This window comes from Centrocercus urophasianus, unplaced genomic scaffold, assembly GCF_019232065.1.
Source record: "Centrocercus urophasianus isolate 14NV4802_14NV808 unplaced genomic scaffold, USGS_Curo_1.0 seq_14, whole genome shotgun sequence".
Lineage (NCBI taxonomy): Eukaryota > Metazoa > Chordata > Aves > Galliformes > Phasianidae > Centrocercus > Centrocercus urophasianus.
Window position 1 is genome coordinate 47538286 of NW_024884586.1, and position 19704 is coordinate 47557989.

Consider the following 19704-nt stretch of genomic DNA (forward strand, 5'->3'; position numbering starts at 1 on the left):
AATAACTACTCTTACCAGTTAAATCCAAAATACCCATAGAGTTGCAGGCGCCTTTAGCACATTGTTCTGCCATGCCACACACAAAATGCCCTAAAAAAATGCTGAATAAGTAACACTACTGCTGCATATCAGACAGCAGTCAGTTGGAGAGTTCTGCTCAGGAACACAGGCAGGACGTTTGGGGAGATGACAACAATCAATGAAGTCTGAAAACAAAGTGTGACCATGGGAACAAACGGGGCTTGAATTCTTGTTGGATGCGTTCTTGAATCTAACAAGCCCTCTGGATTCTGGATCTACAGTACATCAATAGATCATGAACTACTCCTGTGACTGTGAAGATTAAGAGCCTTTTGACTGCATCCCTTCCTTCCTCACACAACCCCAGCTGAAGGAAGGAGGTATCCCATCTTTCTAGACCTTTCAGGTGTTTTAGGTGTCCCTTCCCAGCAACTAACTTCAATTCCTGGCATGTATTTACTGAGCTCCTACGTGATACGTTTGCAGGACCAGCACAATTACAGACAAGTTTGCACTTCTTCACGAGGTTACGAGGATCAGTTTCAAGTTCTGTTGCTTCCAAAGCAAACTGCTATCAGAGGCTCTGGAATCATCTGAAATTTACCCACCTAATCCCAAGAGCTGGGGAATCATCACATGCTGCACAAATTGACAAGGTTCAGGAGTTTTCAGGCAAAACTTCAACTCCCTTGTTGCAGGTACCAGAATATCACATAACAGCAGTAAGTGGGAAACCTGTATTTAAAACTACATAAATACAAAGCAGTTTCCCTTTCTGTGCACACATAGACTCTTCCAGAATCCTCTGGCTAAGCTGTAATCAGTCTTTCTGTTCACCCTCTCCTTCCTCTACACCATCCAAAACATATACAAACAGAACTACACCCACATTGTCTCCTCCAGATATTTGGACCCATATGAGTGTGCCTGGTGTTTCCCAGCCACACGATTTAGCTCTCCAGCCTGAGCCTTCCGATGCCAACAAAAACATGACACATTGCTCACAGCAGTAAGTGTACTGGATATGTTTCTACAAAATGCCTTCGTGCAAAAAGCAGCCAGGGCTCCTTTGAAAAGCAGCATCTCCATGACTTCCTTCAAATGGCATTCACTGCCTTTTCTGCACATTTTAAGCCACCTCTTCATCCTCCAGGACAGAAAAAAGAGAAGTCTATAAAACCAAGAAGCAAACCTTTTAGGAGTCTCTCCTTTGAACACATCCATGTTTTTCTAAGCAAAATCCATCACTCCACCATAAATCACAAGTCACCCTAACTAAGAAAAAAAATAAACTCTGTTGATAACATAGGCCCCTTCCAAAGGGCAAAGTTCTCCTTCAACTAAACCAAAGAAAAAGAAATCAACGTCTGTTCCTAAACCTTCTTCTTCTGCACAGCAACACAAAATGCTACCACAGTGGTATGTAAGGTCATCAGCTTCAAAGCAGCTTCAACTACTGTAACTTGCAGAAGCAAAACTGATGAAAGACACCATATGGCTTCTGTCATGGTAGATAAAGCTAATGGAGGCGTATAATGAAAATTTAAATTTCTCTTCTGTTTAATCTTTCCCAGTGCAGCCCCGACAACCGCTTGCAAGCCCTCCTTTTCTAGCAGTAAAGCACTACTTCCACTTTGAATTGTGTTTTTCCTTTGGAAGATAAAATATTTTACTTCACAACGCCCTACAGTTCAGCAAATACTGTTAAAATATACAGGAAAAAAAGTGATTAGATAAACATCTGATACTACAATAAATCCTATTACAAGAACCCAACTTAGACATAGGCAGCTTGTCAAGATAAAGGCCTATGGTCTCATGAGCACAGCACATCAAAAATGCAAGCATAAAGACTTACCTATTTCTTCTATTTCTTCCAGGAAATCATTATATTCACTTAGGCTGGGAAAGTCATCCTCTCTTTTATTGTATCTTTGAGAAAGGAGAAACAATCGTTTGTATAATGCACACAGATGAAATTTCAATTCAGCAAGGCTCTTGCTGCAAGCATATTAAGTATTGACCTAGTTTTATCAACAGTGTTCTTTGTTGCTCCCACAGCTGACCAACGTACACAGTCTTTAAAATGAGACAGAAGTGCTTGGAAAGGAGACGGTCTGGTATAAATCAGTGCTATCTTTCCCTACTGTTTGTAGGCTCCTTTTTCAGCAGTTCAGGTAAACAGAAGCACAAAACCTAGTTCATTGTTATTCCAAGCCAACCTGTCATCATGAAAAACCTGCTGAAGGCAGAAACAACAGCAACACCCACAAGAAAACTTTTTTTTGTACAAGTACGGAAAAGAGAGTAGGGCTTTTTGCCAACAAAAGAAAGCTTATGTCAGCAGCAAACTCAAAGTGCTACATGATTATCTTACTCCATACCAATAGATCCTTCCAGAACTCATTTATTCAACTCTCTGTAGCTGGAAAAAAGGGACAAGAAGTCTGGTAAGAACACAGACAAGCTCTCAAAATCAAGATACGTAGCCTCTCACAATAAAACACAGAACTGAGATTCTGCCTGCTCTGCAGCAGACCAAGACACATGACACCTAGAAATACAAAAACCAAATTCTGAGAACTCAGGCACAGTTCCAATTTGGAGGGGGAGCTGGGTCTGCCTCCTAAAAATTAATCTGGCAAATCCAAGCAGGCCAAGTATTTTACAGCATTTTCTGTTCTAACTATGCTTCTTTTTGTCTTTAGTCCATCAAGTTGACTTTATTCTAATTTAACTTTTGTTAGCTTCAGTAGACTTTATAATCAAACCTCAAAATTATTACTTTCCACATCAGCATCTTGTATTCAGTGAAGCAATTCTCTTACATCTCAGCAGTATTATAAGATTCATTTCGTTCAAGTCTTCACTAAGTCTTAGGCAAAGGCTGCCAAGCTTACGATTTACCTGTGTTCCCTCTTGCACACCTCTGTCCAAGTTTGCTACATTCCATCAGCCCTCCTTCTTTTAGCACTCATCAAGTGGCATACTACTTTTTTCCTTCTAAAATATTGTTTAATGGCCACAAGACGTGAGATGCAATTTGAGATGCAATTTATCTCAACTCCAAGAGCTCTCAAATCCACATGACTGTCTCGCAACACAGTGCTTGTAAGCAATGGTTTCTGCTAACAATTGCTGTGTGGAAAACAATGTGAACAGCCTCTCTTCTGCCCATTTTCATCTGGAAGGGAACTAGCCTTCAGTTCTTCAAACAGGTCCCCAGGCAACAAAACAATCCAGGTCCTAATTCTGCCCCACTCCCATGTTCACCCCTTCAAAGGGAAAGCAGCTGTGGTCCTCAGCATGAAATCATCTCCATTTGGGAGGTAGGTCTTTGCCAGATACCCCACACAGAAACACCCAACATTTTCTAACACGAAGTAGGAGTTCCTCCAGGCTAAGTTGAGACTTCATTCCTCAGTCGTTGCACAAAATCAAATTCTCTATAATTCCTCAACGTTAAATGGAGTCAAGTTAAGTTCTGGTGTTGGGTTTTAGGAGTTTTTATTGGTTTGTTTTTAAATTGCTACAGGAAAAATAAGACAATTTTTGAAAATGGGAGCCATGAAACAGATCCATATTCTGATCTTTTGACTGGTGACACTCACATTTTCAGCACTTTCTTACGGATTTCCACTTCCTTGTCAACAGCAGGATCGTCGAAGAGCTGCACCCTGAAGTTACTCTTCCGCAGCGGCGTATCGCACTCATGGCAGTTCCCAGCCCCTCTCACAAACAGCAGCTCCACGCAGCTCTCACATCTGAGGGAGAAGGACGTAGAGGCACATACACGTTAAACTGTAAATGAAAGACTTGGACTCCCTTTTTTTTATTGCACACACTCTCCAAACGAGCACCACATCTCCCCTTTCTTTCACTTTTTGCACACTGTCACATCAAACTCCGCCGTTCTTCCCCAAAGCATCCAACACCTGCACAGAAGCAGGGACTCTGCCCCATGCCTGGAAGGAAACGACCTCAGCAGCACAAAGGCATTCATTCACCCTGCCCAAACAGCTTCACCTCTTTGCTGAGCCCGAAAGCTAATCCAAACACAATGATGGGTTTTGTGTCACGAGGAAGTTTGTTTATTGACACCAAACTCATTTCACACCAAGCAGGCTGCAATATCCTTATTTACTCTGAGCACTACCTTGCCACACAAAAAGCCCCGTTTATTTTCTCAGCACGAGGGGGGGTACCAGATCCTGCCCAGAGCCTTCCAAAGCCCTTACCAGCATTACCGTGGAGGAACTATTGCAAAAACCCAGCTGAACTCCAGCCCAATATGAAGAAAGGAACCCAAAGAATCCCTACACCATTTTTACCTGTGCCTGACATTCTGCACCTCTCCCACACTTGCTGTTAATACTTTCAAAATTGCACACAAATAAGTGCCCTACAGAGGTCCACAACAATAAAAACAACCTTCAACCTTTCAACCTACAACCTTTATTTCTTCTATCTTACTGAAGATTTCAGATTTTAGCATGACACTAACTAGCAAGTCAGCGGGCACTTAAGAAAGGAAGAGCACACTAGGAGCTAGGTTACTGTATAAAAAGTACTAGGGTATGAATAAGTGCAAATTTCTAGCAGAGGACAACACCTGCTGCAGTCATTTCCTACTGCCAAGGGGGGCAAGGGGTGTCTATTTATAACCTGGGCATACTGAAGCCAAGACTGTTGTACATTAAGGGCTGTGCTGTGCCTTCAACTCAGCACAAAATCTAAACAAGGGAAGCAATACTGACGTGGTTGCAAAGGATCTTAAACAGAACTTCCACCCCGTGGACCAGCTCCTAACTAGACTGGTTCCAGTACACACAGAGGCAGAACTGACTACTGCCAACCAGTTTTGTTCAGCTGCTGTTTGGGAGATTAGAAAGTGTAAGAGAACTGTGATTGTATCCTACAATTTAAAAAAAAATTACTGCAATTTTGTTTGTTAACAGAAGTAGAATTCCAGCTCTGTAATGCATCTTGCAGCTGACTGCACTAAAGAGCAAATGTTGGATTTACCCAGAGATTTTCCTGCCCTGGCATTCCTCTGGTTAGAGAAACAAATGCACTTAAAAACACTTTAGCTGGGAAGGGAAAAAGCAAACCTTTCAGCAAGCTATGTCTGAAAGTCAGAAGATACGAGGACATGAGCTCAGGCTGCTTTAGGGAGGTGTTTTAACTCACTGTTAAGCAACACTAAATGAAAGAGAGAGAAAAGGCTCTTTCTCCTTCCCACAACCGGCCCATGCCTGCAGCAGCCCTGCACACAAGGACAGTTTCACTGTCTCCTTCATTCTGGCAGCCAGCACTGTTTGTACATCTTTCAACACAGCAACTACAGCACTTGGAAAGAAAAAAAGAAAAAAAGAAAAAAAAACAGCCTTGTCTCCTCCTTCCTATTTTTAAGTTATAAAAAAAGGTGAGCAAAGCTCCAGAACTTGGCAAGAGGATCCAAGCACAGGTGTTTGATTTGTTTTTTATCACAGTGTTGCCTAAGGACCAACAGAACAGGGTCTCCCTGTGCGAGATGTTATGCACAGACAGTAGCACCTGAAACTACTTCACCTTTTTCCCCCCCCTCTCTTCCCCAAATCAAAGACATTTCAAGTTTACGCAGGACCCAGCTAGGGAAAACACCCCTCCTTGCACAAGCACTCCATGCAAGTGCTTCAGTGCCTGCCCAAACTGGGAGCAGAGCTCCTAAGGCTAGAAAGCTGCTTTCCTACAAAAATTACATTAAAAAATAAATTAAAAAAAAAAAAAAGATGAGTGCAAACTTCACAAGGGGAATCCCATATCAGGTGATTGAGTTCTTTCTCACTCACACACATCCATGCTTATATTCATTCCTTTTGAACACAGAAGCAGTTATACGGGCCAGGACAGGACCAAGCCCAAGCCCTGCCTTCTCTCCATCTCCCCATAGGTTTAATGCACCCATTTAGACCCAAACTCAATCCCAGCAGAGCTGTCTATGCCCCAGTGATGGACGCACGATGGGTCCCACAACTCCTCCTCGCTCCTGGAGGAGAAAAGCCATCTGCAGGCAAGTGAGCCCACCTCATCTCCTGGAAAAACAAAGTATCCACCATAGGATACTAAATGGCAGTACACCGGACATCGGTTTGCTCCGTATTTGCTCTCCCTTTCATCCCCAGGAAGGCACGGCTCAGCCTAAGCAGTCTGCAGCGATGCACATTTTTGAGGACAGCAGCACTACAGCAGCTCAGCGGTTTGGCAGCACCGCTGCACAAAGCACAGCACGCCTTACACACATCTCAGTGCTCAGGGGCTTCAGGATCATACGAAAAATGTTTTGAACGCATTGCAGAAAAAGAGCAGAAGTTCCTCCACTCACAAACTCCGTGCTGGGAGGACAAGAGATAAGCAGGGGAGCCCCCGGCACATCCAAACAGACGAGGATGGCCCAACGCAAGTGCAGCTCCACAGCACTGCTTATTTTTCTAGCTTGGCTGGCAAGAGAGCAAACAAAACAGAATGAAGGAAGAGCCATTCTCACAAGCAGAGCACTAAATACCCTCCCTTTTTAAATTTCAGATTCTGCTGACCGGAGCAAAAAAATTTCAGGGCTTTGATATGCAGCCATTAATCAGTTCAGAAAGAAAATCTTTATTGCTCTTGCTGTTGACTGGGAATATTAAAGAATGAGTTACTGACCTTCTTCACAAGGGCTATTTTAAGTAGGTACGCTCGTTAAACAGAATCAAGTATTCAGAATCTCTAAGGCCCTCTTTTTCAGCTTTTATAACCAAGATGTTTCTGTAATTTAAACTAACAGGCAAAACAAACCATCCTCTTTACTATGGAAAAGTTTAGATTAAAAACACAATGATACAGTCTTCTGTACAGAGCCAAGACGAACTCCAAACAAATGAAATGGAAAGTATCAGCAAAAATAAAAAAATAAATAAATAAAGATGTGTTTTCACTTGTTCCTCAATTCTGATGTCAGATGGAAATTTACTTACAGAAATGGAATGGTCCTTGATTTACGGACAGGGAACATTAAAAACAAACAGGACCAAAAACCACACGAGAAAGCTTACAGAGACATCCCCATTTTTAAATCAAAGAGGCTTCTAAGAACATTCACAGGCTTTTTGTTCAGCTCAGATCAGACTATTTTGAGTCCTGTAAGGACATAAGTGGCACAGTGTGGAGCATGCAGCCATCAGACCTGTTTGTTTCACAACCTCCAGTACGTTGAGCAAGTGCTCAGAACCCACAGAGGTTCCCACCACATAGCCAAGAGCTCATCTACTATTTGCAATTGGCCATTGCAGGCTTCTTTTCCAAAACCAAGTTGATGGACTAAGAGGTACATCCTAGAATGCAGCTTCTTCTTGGAGTCTGAAGCAATGACAAACTTTCATTGATCCAAGCAGCTCTGGGATCCAAACGAAAGCAATTAGTTTGTTGAATGCTACATTACAGGTTAGGGATCAAAAACAGAGAGAAGAGAAAGAAGTGTGACTGCAATGGCACACGTCAGAGAGCCCATTATGGCAGTAAGACATCTCAGGTTATGGGCAGAAATCACAGTTCCATCCACCAACAGATGAGAATGTAATACTTTATAAGCTATATTCAGTTGCCTGCAGCCCCCCTCTGCTCAGCCCACAGTAACATGCACTGCAAGCCTGAACTTCAGAAACCACTTCCAATTTATTTTTTCCCCCACAAGAATACTGAGACCCTAGAGAGCTGATCTTAACCCCTCTTGTAAATAACAGAGTATAACAACAACAACAAAAAAAGGCTCTGGTACTCGGTCTGTAACTGTATCATGTCAATTCTCAGCATCATCTGCCAAGCATACCATCTTTCTTTTAGACTATTTATACCTTTGGGGAAAAGGATGCACGCATAGACTTTTGTTTCACTGCTGTTCTGTCAGACGAGTTCTACTCCATACTGCAGAAAGAAGGAGGTGAAACGAACCCAGATACCTCAAGAATTCCAAAGACACTCAGCCCCAGGTAACCCTATTTCCAAACACCCAGACACACGTCCGGGTCATTCTGCAAACACTACAGCCCAGCTCATCCCACCTGCACTCACCAGAAAGCAGACCAGGTTGCGGTTGAACTACAGCCCTGAATGAGTGGCAGTGAAAGCAATAAATAAACAAATAAATAAAAAGGACACTGGGCATGAATTAATGATCAACAGAAACACTTCCACCAGCCATTGTGTTTCAACATCTCCATTACAAAACCATTTCAAGTAGCTTGGGCCTGATAAGGGAGTTTTGCAGCAAACTGAAACTTAACAAACGCAGAACACCAGACTTTTTTTTTTTCTTTTTGGACCCCTTAAGCACATAGAAAATATTTCCACTGATGTTTGAATAAAAGTGGTTCTTCATGAGATACTGCTGCATAATCAGTTAAGCACACAATAATGAAAACGTATCCTATGGCACATTTATCTCAATTGAGTCGAGATGACAAGCCAATACTTGAAAGACCAATTCTTGACAATTCACAAGCAGCTGCACAGCATTGAGAAATAAATGTTTTCACAATGACTAGGCATACCAAAATCGATAGAGAACTTAGCCAATGCACCAGAATAACGACTTCAAATCCATTACAGCCGACTGGGCAAACACATGCACTAAAACAATAATTCAACTATGTCAATAACACTTTTCTTCTGTTTTATTCTCTTTCAGTAAGAACTTTCGCAAGTTTTTCAGGTTCTCAATAGATCAGGCTTGGTTGCTTCCAGGATTAGGAGCTGCCCACGAACACCTGACCCTGAGACACCATTACGAAATTCCCCACATCTGCCTTAAACCTACAAAGCACACACCTTTCACACGGGGTCCAGCTCAATGCACCCCTTGGCTCACAGCACCCAGCACAAACACGCTTGTCGTCCCCAAGTTCAGGCTCTCACACCAAGCTCCACACAGGACATGCTGCCCCGCAGCCATCTGTGACATCAGAGGAACTCCTGCACCACTGTGGGCAGGCCTTGCTGGCTCACTTGCATTGGCTTATAGAACACCTGCACATATCAGAAATCTCACTTGAAAAACTAAAACACATAATTGAAAATATGCACTTTAGGGACCCAAAGCAGTCACAAGAAATGTTTTGCTTGAATTAAAACAATAGCGTGTAGAAGCAAGACAAGGAAATAAGGCTGTACAGTAGAAAGCGGAAAATAAATCAAAATGGTATTAAAGGCATGATGTGATATCCTGACCACAATACTGAGTGTCACAAGACACTCCCACGTTTCACGTCTAATCTCAGACAGTAAGAAGATAAAGTTGATACAACACACATCTGCAAGAGAACTGGGCACATGCCCAAGGTTTTCCATAAAAACAACAGTGGTCTGGGGTCTCAATGGGAAGCATGCAAGCGTTTTAAAAACCATCTCAAAAGCAAGATTTCTCAAAATCAAAACCTTTAGCAATCTCTTGCAGGCATACCTGCTGAATGCTCTGCATATGTTGGCTCTTCTCTCTTGGCCTCTGGGAGGAACCAAGCCAAATTTCTGCCAAAAGCACTGACTTGTATTTCACCCTTAGCATAAAAGCTACACAGTCTGGTTTCCTTGAGCTATTCAAACACAGTGAGATACCGTGGACACATGTACTGTGTAACAGCTAAACAGAACGGTCTATTGGAACAAAGACAACTTCCAGTCCTGACAGCACTGAGAACACTGCTGGTGCTCACAGAGCAGCGTACAAGGAAGAACCATTAGGTTTCCTTGGCTTGAAAGTCGCAGCAGATTGTGCTTTCAAAGTGCTCAGTACTAGCTGCTGTTTTATGATAGAAACCAATCAACTATTTCCTTTCAGATAAGTAGTTTTAGATAAATAGTTTCATTCATTGCTGTCAAAAACTAGTGACCAAATAAGTTGTGAGACACCACCTTCTGTTCCCATGAGCAGCAAATGTCTTCACAACCTTGATTTTGTATATTCAGAGGAAGCCAACATTTGCATTTCTATGTGTTGAGGCAGCAGCAGTTCCAAAGCTGCTCATCTCCCTTCACCCTGCTGCACAACGTCCCTTCCCTGCTGCCATCTCTCACAGGCCAGAAACAAACACTTGTGCAGCCATACGGTTATTTGCTGAGTTTTTTTTCTGCCAGACAAACTCACCCACTTGGTTCACCGCATAGCTCACGTATACTTATACCAGCACATAGCAAAGGGCAAAGTGAAAACGGGAACCAGCAACGAGGGTGAGAACACTTCAGCAGGATATTGCCAGATATAAAATCACAGTCAGAGCAGTACGTATATCACACTATGCCATGGAGGTCTCAAAGACACATGTTTCAGAATCATTCCTTGGGGAGGCTGAAGCTGGAAGGGGAGTTGTGTTCAGCATCAGAGGATGCCAGTACCCAGAAGAATGGTGAAGGGCTGTATGAGGAATGCCACGTACCTCAACAGCTTGGCAGATCCCACCTCCAAGCAGAACAAGAAGAACCCATGAACAAGCTCCAGGCCCCAACAAGTCTGGCAGCCAGACTTCCTGCAGACAGGTCAGGGCATCCCACAAAAAGCATTCACATTCAGGCAGCTTGCACCACTGTATTTACACACAGTTGGTACTGACAGCCAGGGATCCCTTGGCTGAGGCCATGCATGGAACACAAGCAGAACAGCTGGGCTGCAAAGAACAAGGATGGCACTGCAACAACTGAAGCTGATGTAGGCACATAGCCTTGAAAGCTTTGAGAATAAAAGGCCCTCCACAGTGCCCAGCATGGAATCACATTATGGCTGAGGCTGGCAGGGCTCTCTGAGTGCCTCTGGCTCAGGGTTCCCAGGCCTGCATCCAGGCAGCTTCTGAAGGTCTCCCAGGAAAAGACCCCACAACATTTCCAGGCAGCTTTAAAAGTGTGTTTCAGGCTATCTGAGATGCGACGTCTCAGCCCTTGGAGGAATACTTCCCCTAGAAAAGACTTCCTCACAAGTGCCCATGAAAGTAACCACAGCAAATTGAAGTGGAAGATGCCCAGAGCCAAGCCCCAGGAGATGCTGTTTGAGATGAAACAAGACCCAGCATCAAGGTACGGGGAGGCAGCATGAAAAGTTTCCTTCCTAAGCTTTGAATTCGAGAGCACGCAATGCTGTCTATTAAAATGTGTCCTTCCCTTCCCTCTCCCAAAGCTTTATGGCATTCTTTTAGCTTGATCCAGAAGCATAAGAAAAGAAAATAGGATTAATAAGCATCCTCCTTTACTCGAGGGTACCCTCGGCTGCTTCATCAATATCCCTCCCAAGAGGAGCACTGCAAAAATCACAATGGAGTTTAGTAAGCTTATGAGGAAGACTTCATGACCTGGTTGTGTCTTGGAAGACAATTTGAATTACTAATCGAGAAGAGGTCATTCAGTCCTATCTACAGGACTAGCTGCTTGTTCTAGTTCTGTTTTTAAGGCAACAACAACAGCACAGATGTTCTAGCATCTGCTCTTAACAGAAATAACTCCTAACCGTCAAACCGAAGCACTCTCTTAAATTACACAGATCCATATTCTCCCATCAATAACCAAATCATTTATTTTATCCGGCATAAAACATGATGTGTGAATGTCTCAGAGATCCAAGCTTGATTCACTTGGGTCAATTTTTGTCACCTGGAAAAGGAGAGAGGGTAAAATCATACCGTTCAGTTTGTCTCACCTTAGCAACTGATAAAATAGCACCAAAGAAAGAGAGCAAGCATTCTTTGCCCATCTTATTTCAGATAGTACAGCAATTTAAGACATAAGCAACAGATATATATTCAAGCATGTGGAAAAAAATATCTGTTAGCATTACATACATATTATATTTCCATATACATTAGCTGATGCTTACTTTTGTACACTTTGCACTACGACACGTCTCAGCTTGGAAGCAAAACAAGTCTAGATGGATGGTTTCTGTGCAGCAAAACGTGGTGGTCATGCCTCAGCAGCTCGCCATTCCCTCCTCTTCATCAGCCCTATGTGGACTCAGTGCACAAACCACTTCTCAAGACTGCTGCCATTGATGAGACAGGCCAAAGGCAGCAGCACCCTTTCAACAGTAAGGATTCAGGCCTGCCAGGTAAGCGTAGGTAACTTACTGCCAATTCTCTACCAGAATTCCAATGGATTGGGCTGTTCTTATTTGCCTGACCTACAGCCATGTTCAGAGGGGCTTGCTAAAGCTTTCTTGCCTCTACTGTAACAATGTGAAAGAATGGGAGAGAAGAAAGAATGACTTTTACATTGTCCTTAAAGAGCTGACAGAGCTGAACCTAAATTATGGTTAATATTGAAAGCTGCAGAAAAGTTCATTAAAGAAAATAAGAAGGACCGACATTTTATTGCCATCTTGCACCCACACCACGACTCAATCCTTGACAGGTTTGGGTGAGTACTTTTTCAAGTGAAAGGCATAGGAAAAATAGGAAAAAAAAAAGTGACAGAATGAAAGGTTTGTGTACATCCATTTTTGAAAACAGACAAAAAAGTAAGATGAAATGGTATGCATTTGGCAAGTCAACCACTAAAAAAAAAATCTAACAAGCAATTCACAGCTTGCTGAACAAATTCACTTGAAAATAACCACACACAGACAGGGCTGGAAGGGCCTGCTGGGGTCATCCCCTGCATTTCCACGGAGTATTTGATATCTGCACATCTGCCCCAAATGGCACAGGCAAGTTAGACTTGCAGGTTTCCTCTACTATCTGTAACCAAGCAGATTCTATTCCAAAAATTCAAAAAATAAAATAAAATGAAAAAATAAAGCTTTTTTTGTTGTTTTTTTTTTTAATCTCACCAGACTCTGTTTTCCTCTGCATACGTGCAAAGGAGCATCCTTCACAAAACCCCAGCAGCAGCAAATCAAACTGCTTCCCCCTCCCTCCTCTCATTTGGGAATCTCCTACTTCCTACCAATTTTTAAGGGTCATTCCTCACTTCATTTTCACATAATCCCTAAACAACCATTATCACATCTTTACTCAGCATGAGGTAAAATATAGACTGTGCTTCATAAACAGTGGAGACCTTAAGATTACATTCTTAGTGGGACACAGCATGATAAATATTTCAGGGATGTCTTGAAATATTCTACAACATGTAGTGTATATATACATGTAATATATATCACATATAATGTGTGAAACTATCTCAAAAATAAACATTTTTAGTTTTTTCTTTTTAAATAGAGAGAAAAGAGCAAAGCCTCCCCCTATGCTGGCCATCAAGCAGGTCAGTCTGCAACTTCCCTTTTAAGGGTGGCACAGACCCTAACCTATTTGAAGCCAGCTAGGAAGCATTTCTTTGCATTGCAAATGTAATCACTTAAAATCAATTCAAATTTTTTAAAAAGCACATATTTTTTCCTTGATTCTGAGCTTAAAAACAAACAGGAATTGCTATTTTAATACATTAACCAGGTTGGTTAATACCAACTTATTACTACTACTCAAAACTTTCTGAAAGCAAGGAAAGTGGTCATACCCTGTGCAACTCTTCATAGAGGAAGGTATTAAATAAAAACAAGGAGGACACGTGCCAGGCCTTCATTAGCTGCACTGGCATCTCAAACATTTCCTAAAGACTGTAGGGAACAAAAACCCAGCCCTGTTCCATAAAGCTGGAGGTACCTTCAAAGGTTATCTAACATGACAAAGTAAGCAAATATTTTACTCACCAAAGAGGTAACACAAATTATTTTCCCAAAGTTGCAGCACATCTCAAACTATTTAATCACGATGACGATGTATGTGCTACATGTAAGAGTTATGTGCTATATATTCTATTCCCTTTAGTGGCACAGAAGAAGCAGCACGATGCATCACCTCCTGTTTGTGCTTCTGTCCACATGCATTATATGCCACAAAGCTCACAGATCAGCACACCCAGAGCTGTTACCCTGCAGTGGATGCAAGCACTCAGACAAGAGACAACCCAGGACACGGGCAGGGGAGCACACAGCTGCATCTCCCCCCAGCTTTTCACATTCTAATTTTTGTCCAAAACTTTGAAGCGAGACAAATATCCACAGATCTGTTCCTCTTCACGTGTTGGAGCACAGAACTGTTGGGTGGTTGTGTGGCTCACAGCCAACCCACAGCCATCACTGCTCAGGCAGCACAGCTCTGCCACCCCACAGGTCCCCACTGATTGAGTACAGGGCTGTCAAAAATACACAAGGAAACAAACACCCCAAGACACAGATGATCAGTTCTAGACAATACTTGAGCTTATCTGTTTCACCCAAACATCAGCTGCGAAGCCTTCAACAATGCTGCAGGTTTTCTCATAAACACCACACTGTTCATAATTACAGAGATCTGTGCACCTATTTTGTATTGGGATCACAACAGCTGCATTAAAAACATTGTTCCCAGTCTGAGAAACAGCTGCTATTACTTTCCTTATCCACATAAACTGCACACGATAAACACTTGATACTATCTAGCACTGCTAAAAGCAGTCAAATTAAAACTAATCAGGAGAATATAGCCTTGAGCACATATCCCTAGAAAGACTGGAAGCCTTTGAACACACAGTTCTATGGTTTTCAAATGCTCCCAGCGACATTTGAATAGTAAATCATTCTCCAAGCAAATCTGGGGTTCTGCAGATCCTTCAGAAAAGCAACAGCCCTCTAAATTGTTTGACCAACAGGTTGGGGGTCCAGTAAAGAAACCTCAAAACACAAAGGACAGGACGCCCTGAAATGAGGAATCTCACCAGTTTCTAACATTGTGGAGGTGCCCACTCCAAAAGTAGGCCAGAGCAAACTGTGTACACAAAGCATAAAGTTTTCTTGACTACAAAATGAATCTGTAAGGAGATTTCAGACTCTGAATTATTTACTATCATCATTTCAGAGCATTATATATGAGTGAATTATTGGGCTCAATCCTGCAAACTTTAAGCGCAATTTGCTACTGATGTCCAGCAGGGACACCCTGGGCAAACAAGGCTTCTTCAGGACTGGTTTTCAGCCTGTTGGCTGAGGTTCTCTCTCCACACAAACCTCTGTTCTCCTCAAACCTGGAAGCACAAGCTTAGCATTGCAGCACTCTCCAGGAAATCCACCATCTTACCCACTTCCACAAAGGACATAACCAGGTTTACCAGTCACAAATCATAAAGGGATCCAGATGTGAGGAAGGCACAGGCTGCCTGTAGATCCCAAAGCTCATGCAGAAGCTGTGCAGACCCCAAGAAGCCAGAACCCAGTACAGGAGCTGCAGTTGGTGACTATGAGGCTGTTGCACAACAGCTGAATCTGAAGAGCAGCTAGGTGCAGACTGTTGTGTTACTGTTACATTACTGTTCAACTGCATAGACTGGAATCCCATGCCGGATGGTTTTCTTGGAGAACCCTGTAAAACAAGTTTGGTGGCACTCACAGAATCTAACATACAGGGTTAACCAGTTGAACAAAATTCCCCTGTAAAAAATATGCTTGGCCTTAAAATAAACAAATAAATAAATAAAAATCAGAGGATGGATCACATTATCGAAGTGGCTTCACTCAAGGTGGGAAGTAACACAGTTCTACTCACCGTGGTGTTCAACAGACCAGCCCAAACCTGCTGTCCCACCATGGTCACCTTCCTCCAGCAATGCAGCTCAGTGGGGTGCAGGCAGGGGGTGTCAGCCCCCAAACAATTTCCTGCCTGTTGTGCTCATTAGAAAAAAATACATATGTAAATGAATTCAGTGATCCTACAGAGCAGGTAACTGGCCCTTCTTTTTCTATCCTTCAAGGAGGCCCTACATGTCACCTCATTCACACTACATCAGCACCAATCCTGGCACACTGAGTCTTCAAAACCATTGTATATTAAAAATAGAACGCATGACTCAGGTGGTTTAAGGATGTATGTGCTTACACAAAAAAAAAAAACCCACAAAAATATCACTTCTAATAGCAATTTATACAATAGTCGGCAAAACTGCCAAGAAGTTGGCTGCAAAACTTTCAAATGATGGAACTGAAGCACACCATGTGTTCTTTAAGAAAAATTAGAGCTATTAAAATACAGGGCAGGGAAAACTTCCTTGCTGATCAGCCCTTACGTAGATTTAATGTCACTGACGGTCAACGTTCACCTTTTATCTGAAGGTGCTCCCATGGAGGAAGGGGCAGCAGAAGCAATCTCCTGCCTCTCCTTGTCTGTTGAAGGCCTGACGTTAATGCTTACACCTCTCAGCCTGCAATCACACAGATACAATCGCACTGAACTCTTATCAATACTCTATGGGTGGAATTAAGTCTCACTCAATTTCTCGTGAGCTTTAAATGATAAAGAGTTAAAACTGTGGGAATGTACATAATAAAGGTAGCTTAAAGTGTAATGCGGGCTAAGGCATTAAGAGTGAATGCAGTAATAAGATAATAGCATGTTTTGGTTCTGCTGGAGAGGCAGGAATTTCTCACTGAGGGCACAAACAGCCCCAAGTGCCAGCAGCACCTGCACCGTGCCCCCACCCACACAGCAAACAGCTGACACTAAGGACAAACTGCTCCTGCAGCAGCAATCTATAGCAAAACCAGTTTCAAGTGGAGCTAAGTGGTCCACGAAGCGGCCAAACCAAAAGTTGCTCTTTGTTTTTGACAATATACAGTTCAGTCACTTTTTCCATCCCTGGGGTATCCATTCAAGAGGCGTGTTAAAACTCAATACTTCACCGCTGGCTACACAACAGTTTACAGCCTATAGACTCATTTTAACTTTCTCAGACATAACATGTCAGAAGTTGACTATATTCAGATCTATTTTACTACTTTAAAAAAAAAAAAATCTGGTCTAATCCTTCAGGCAACTGCTGGAGAGGAGAGTTTGTTTCGTAGCCCACTGGGAATGGAGGAGGCCAAGGAAGGAAGGGAAACAAAACGACAGCCTCTGGTGGGCTTCAGGGTTTTGGATTCCATGCCATACTTCTCGTTTGAACAGTCCCACAGGTACATCAGTGCTTAAAACCAGACTTCATTATCATTCACAAACTCAAGCCCCGCAAGACAACGGCCTACAGAGAGCAAACACAAACATCCACACTACACAGAAAGGAGAAGAGAAAAATCAAGGAACAGATTAAACACCTGAGAAGATTCTTATTAGATGCACTGAGTAATTCCTATGTAACTGCAGAGCTTTTGTTTTACTTAAGAAGCCAGTGTGGATTTAGGGCTGCCCAGCATTCCTTTCTGCAAGCAATCCTAGCAGCAAGGCTATACTTACACTAAACATGGAGGGGAAACTGATCAAGAACTGCTTTCCACTTTTTCACTGCAGATGTAAGTATTCTAGTCTTATTCAAAAAGAAAAGCTATAAAGGAATAATATACATTAAAGGGAAACTGCTTCAAAGAAGTGAGAGCCTAAACTCGGCACACCAGGCTACAACTCCACTTTGTTCCACTCAGCAATACCAGCAAGGGTCTTTCCACCACTGAGGAAACACACAAACAGAAAATCACCACTGCTTCCTGTGCTGCAGGAATTACTTATCAACTATCAAATTCACACAGAGCAGAAACAAGCAGAAGAACCACACTGCCCAAAGGGATGCCTGAAGACACGGAGCCCACGTTCCCTGTCCTCAAGGCACAACTATAGATAACTGTATTTTTGGTTTCTATTTTTGGGACTTTGCTTGTCCTGTCTGAAGATCACCCTGCTCCAAAGGTCGCATGGCAGAAATGCTTCCTGCAGCTTTCACAGGCTGCTGATGCCACCTGGGGAAAATACGTCACGCCGATCACTGCCAGAGCACCAAGGAAAACAGGTTAGAAGACAAAAGCCTTCCTCTACTTGAAGCAGTGTTTACGAATGTGATGAATGCCAGTGTGTGTCCTAGCATGCAAGCTTGAAAATAAGTCAAGCACCTGGACCTCTGCACGAAAGGCTGACTCACCTGTACGGCATCCATTATCCTTTGCAGAGACCCCAAGTTTTGCACTCCAGGGACACAAAGTACTTTCAGGAAGCTAAAGGCAGCGTGACTTTTCCTTGTCCTTCTCTGCAGCTGCACACAGCAGGTATGAGCTGTGGGATTGCTTCCCAACCACAGGCAGCAATGACTTGCATGCACACAAAACACTCCCAAGATCCATCCCTACTTTACTCTAAGAGCAGAACAATAAACAGCAGAGATTTAAGAACCACAAACACAATCACCTAAACTCAGTGTTACTCCCCATCCCACCTTGCCACTCCACTGAGAAAAGAACACACGTAACAAAGCAAGCACTCCAGTGAGAGACGCTGCATTAAACAAGTCATGGGGAAACTGTGATTTTCTTGTTCACACTGTGCCCTCAAATTTGTTTGCCTTTCACACTATAGCTAATTCAAGGCTGTCGCCTTTCCCTGTGCAAAGCCATCGTGAGCTGAGACTGCAAGGGTTTTTCAGCTACCAATGTGAAAGATGCTTAAAAGAAGTCCACAGAAGTAACATGTTGTGATGGCAGCCACGACGCATCAAATATCAGACTTGCTTCATGGTCAGTCCCACCACAATCAAAACAGATTCTGCTTTGCATTGTCTTCCCTTCCATTTACGTAGGGAAGAAAAACAGGCAAAATGAAAATCATCACTCACACGAAGTACCACACATTGATCATCCTGAATAGCACAGCACACAAACCTCATTCACACTGCTGACAACACCAGGAGACCAATGTAAAATGAATCCCTTTGCTCCAGCTTTGAAAGGGCTACGAAGAGACCTGAAAAACTCTGGCCATGCTTCCAAGCAAAAAGTTGCATCTTCCCCAGTATAGCTCTTTCCAAACTGCGGCACTTCCAGTAATCCACAAATGATCTTTTCATTCTCAGGAACATAAGCTTTACACAATACAAAGAGATGGTTGCTTGTGATTTGTTTAAGCCAAATCCAAATCCAAGCTGTACAGCGTTCGAGCAAAAAAAAAAAAAAACAAAAACAAAAAAACCTGAGCCTCTGCATGCTCAGGCTGTCAACTAAAGCAAACACATTAACCCCCACCGAATGCAAAGGGGAAACTGTGTGGGATCATCCAACATCCAAAGTCTTGGGGCATGGCTGCCAATAGCTACATGGTTAATTCATGTTGAACAAACACTACCAGGACTGCCGACCTCCCAGTGCGGGGCTGAAACCATCATCAAGGAAGCACGTGAGCACTGCATACAGATTTCTCAGTTATTTTTACCCAGCATCACCTATGGCTACAATTGCAAGGTGCAGTCTAGCCCTACAGTAGCTCATCGTTCTTTCAAATCTAGGCTGATCTGGCTTCCCAGCCCTCACTCACATCCTAAAGCTTGTATTCAGTTTCCTGGGAGCAGCATAAGGAGCTAATCCAGTTGAAAACCATCAAATGGATCAAGCCCTGCACTGGCTCACCATTCAATGCCAAAAAAACAAATGTAGGAACACATGGTAGGACAAGCATGCAATAATGAGGATACCTGAATTTCAATGAGCTGGACTTACCATGAAGACTCAACTGGAAGTCACCATGTATGTGTCCAGCAATTTCTTTTATTACTTTTTATTACTTTTTACCAAACTGCTGCTCATCTTTTTCCTTCCTGTCACCCTTATACATAAAAGGCATGGTCAACAAAGTCTTCATGCACAAAGCAAATATGTGTCCAATCAAAAGCTTGTATTTGCCAGAAGCAGAG

At 42.8% G+C, this 19704-nt stretch overlaps 1 protein-coding gene across 3 annotated transcripts in view; it reads right to left on the minus strand.

Moving 5' to 3' along the window:
* Window positions 1-19704, minus strand: part of MNAT1 (MNAT1 component of CDK activating kinase) — a 115223-nt gene that overhangs the window by 81262 nt on the left and 14257 nt on the right. For all 3 annotated transcript variants that reach the window (XM_042813730.1, XM_042813732.1, XM_042813733.1), the window contains exons 2-3: window positions 3633-3785; window positions 1880-1953 (exon numbers count right to left, since the gene is read on the minus strand). In XM_042813730.1, coding sequence (XP_042669664.1) covers window positions 1880-1953; window positions 3633-3785 — 227 coding nt within the window. The remainder of the gene's footprint in view (window positions 1-1879; window positions 1954-3632; window positions 3786-19704) is intronic.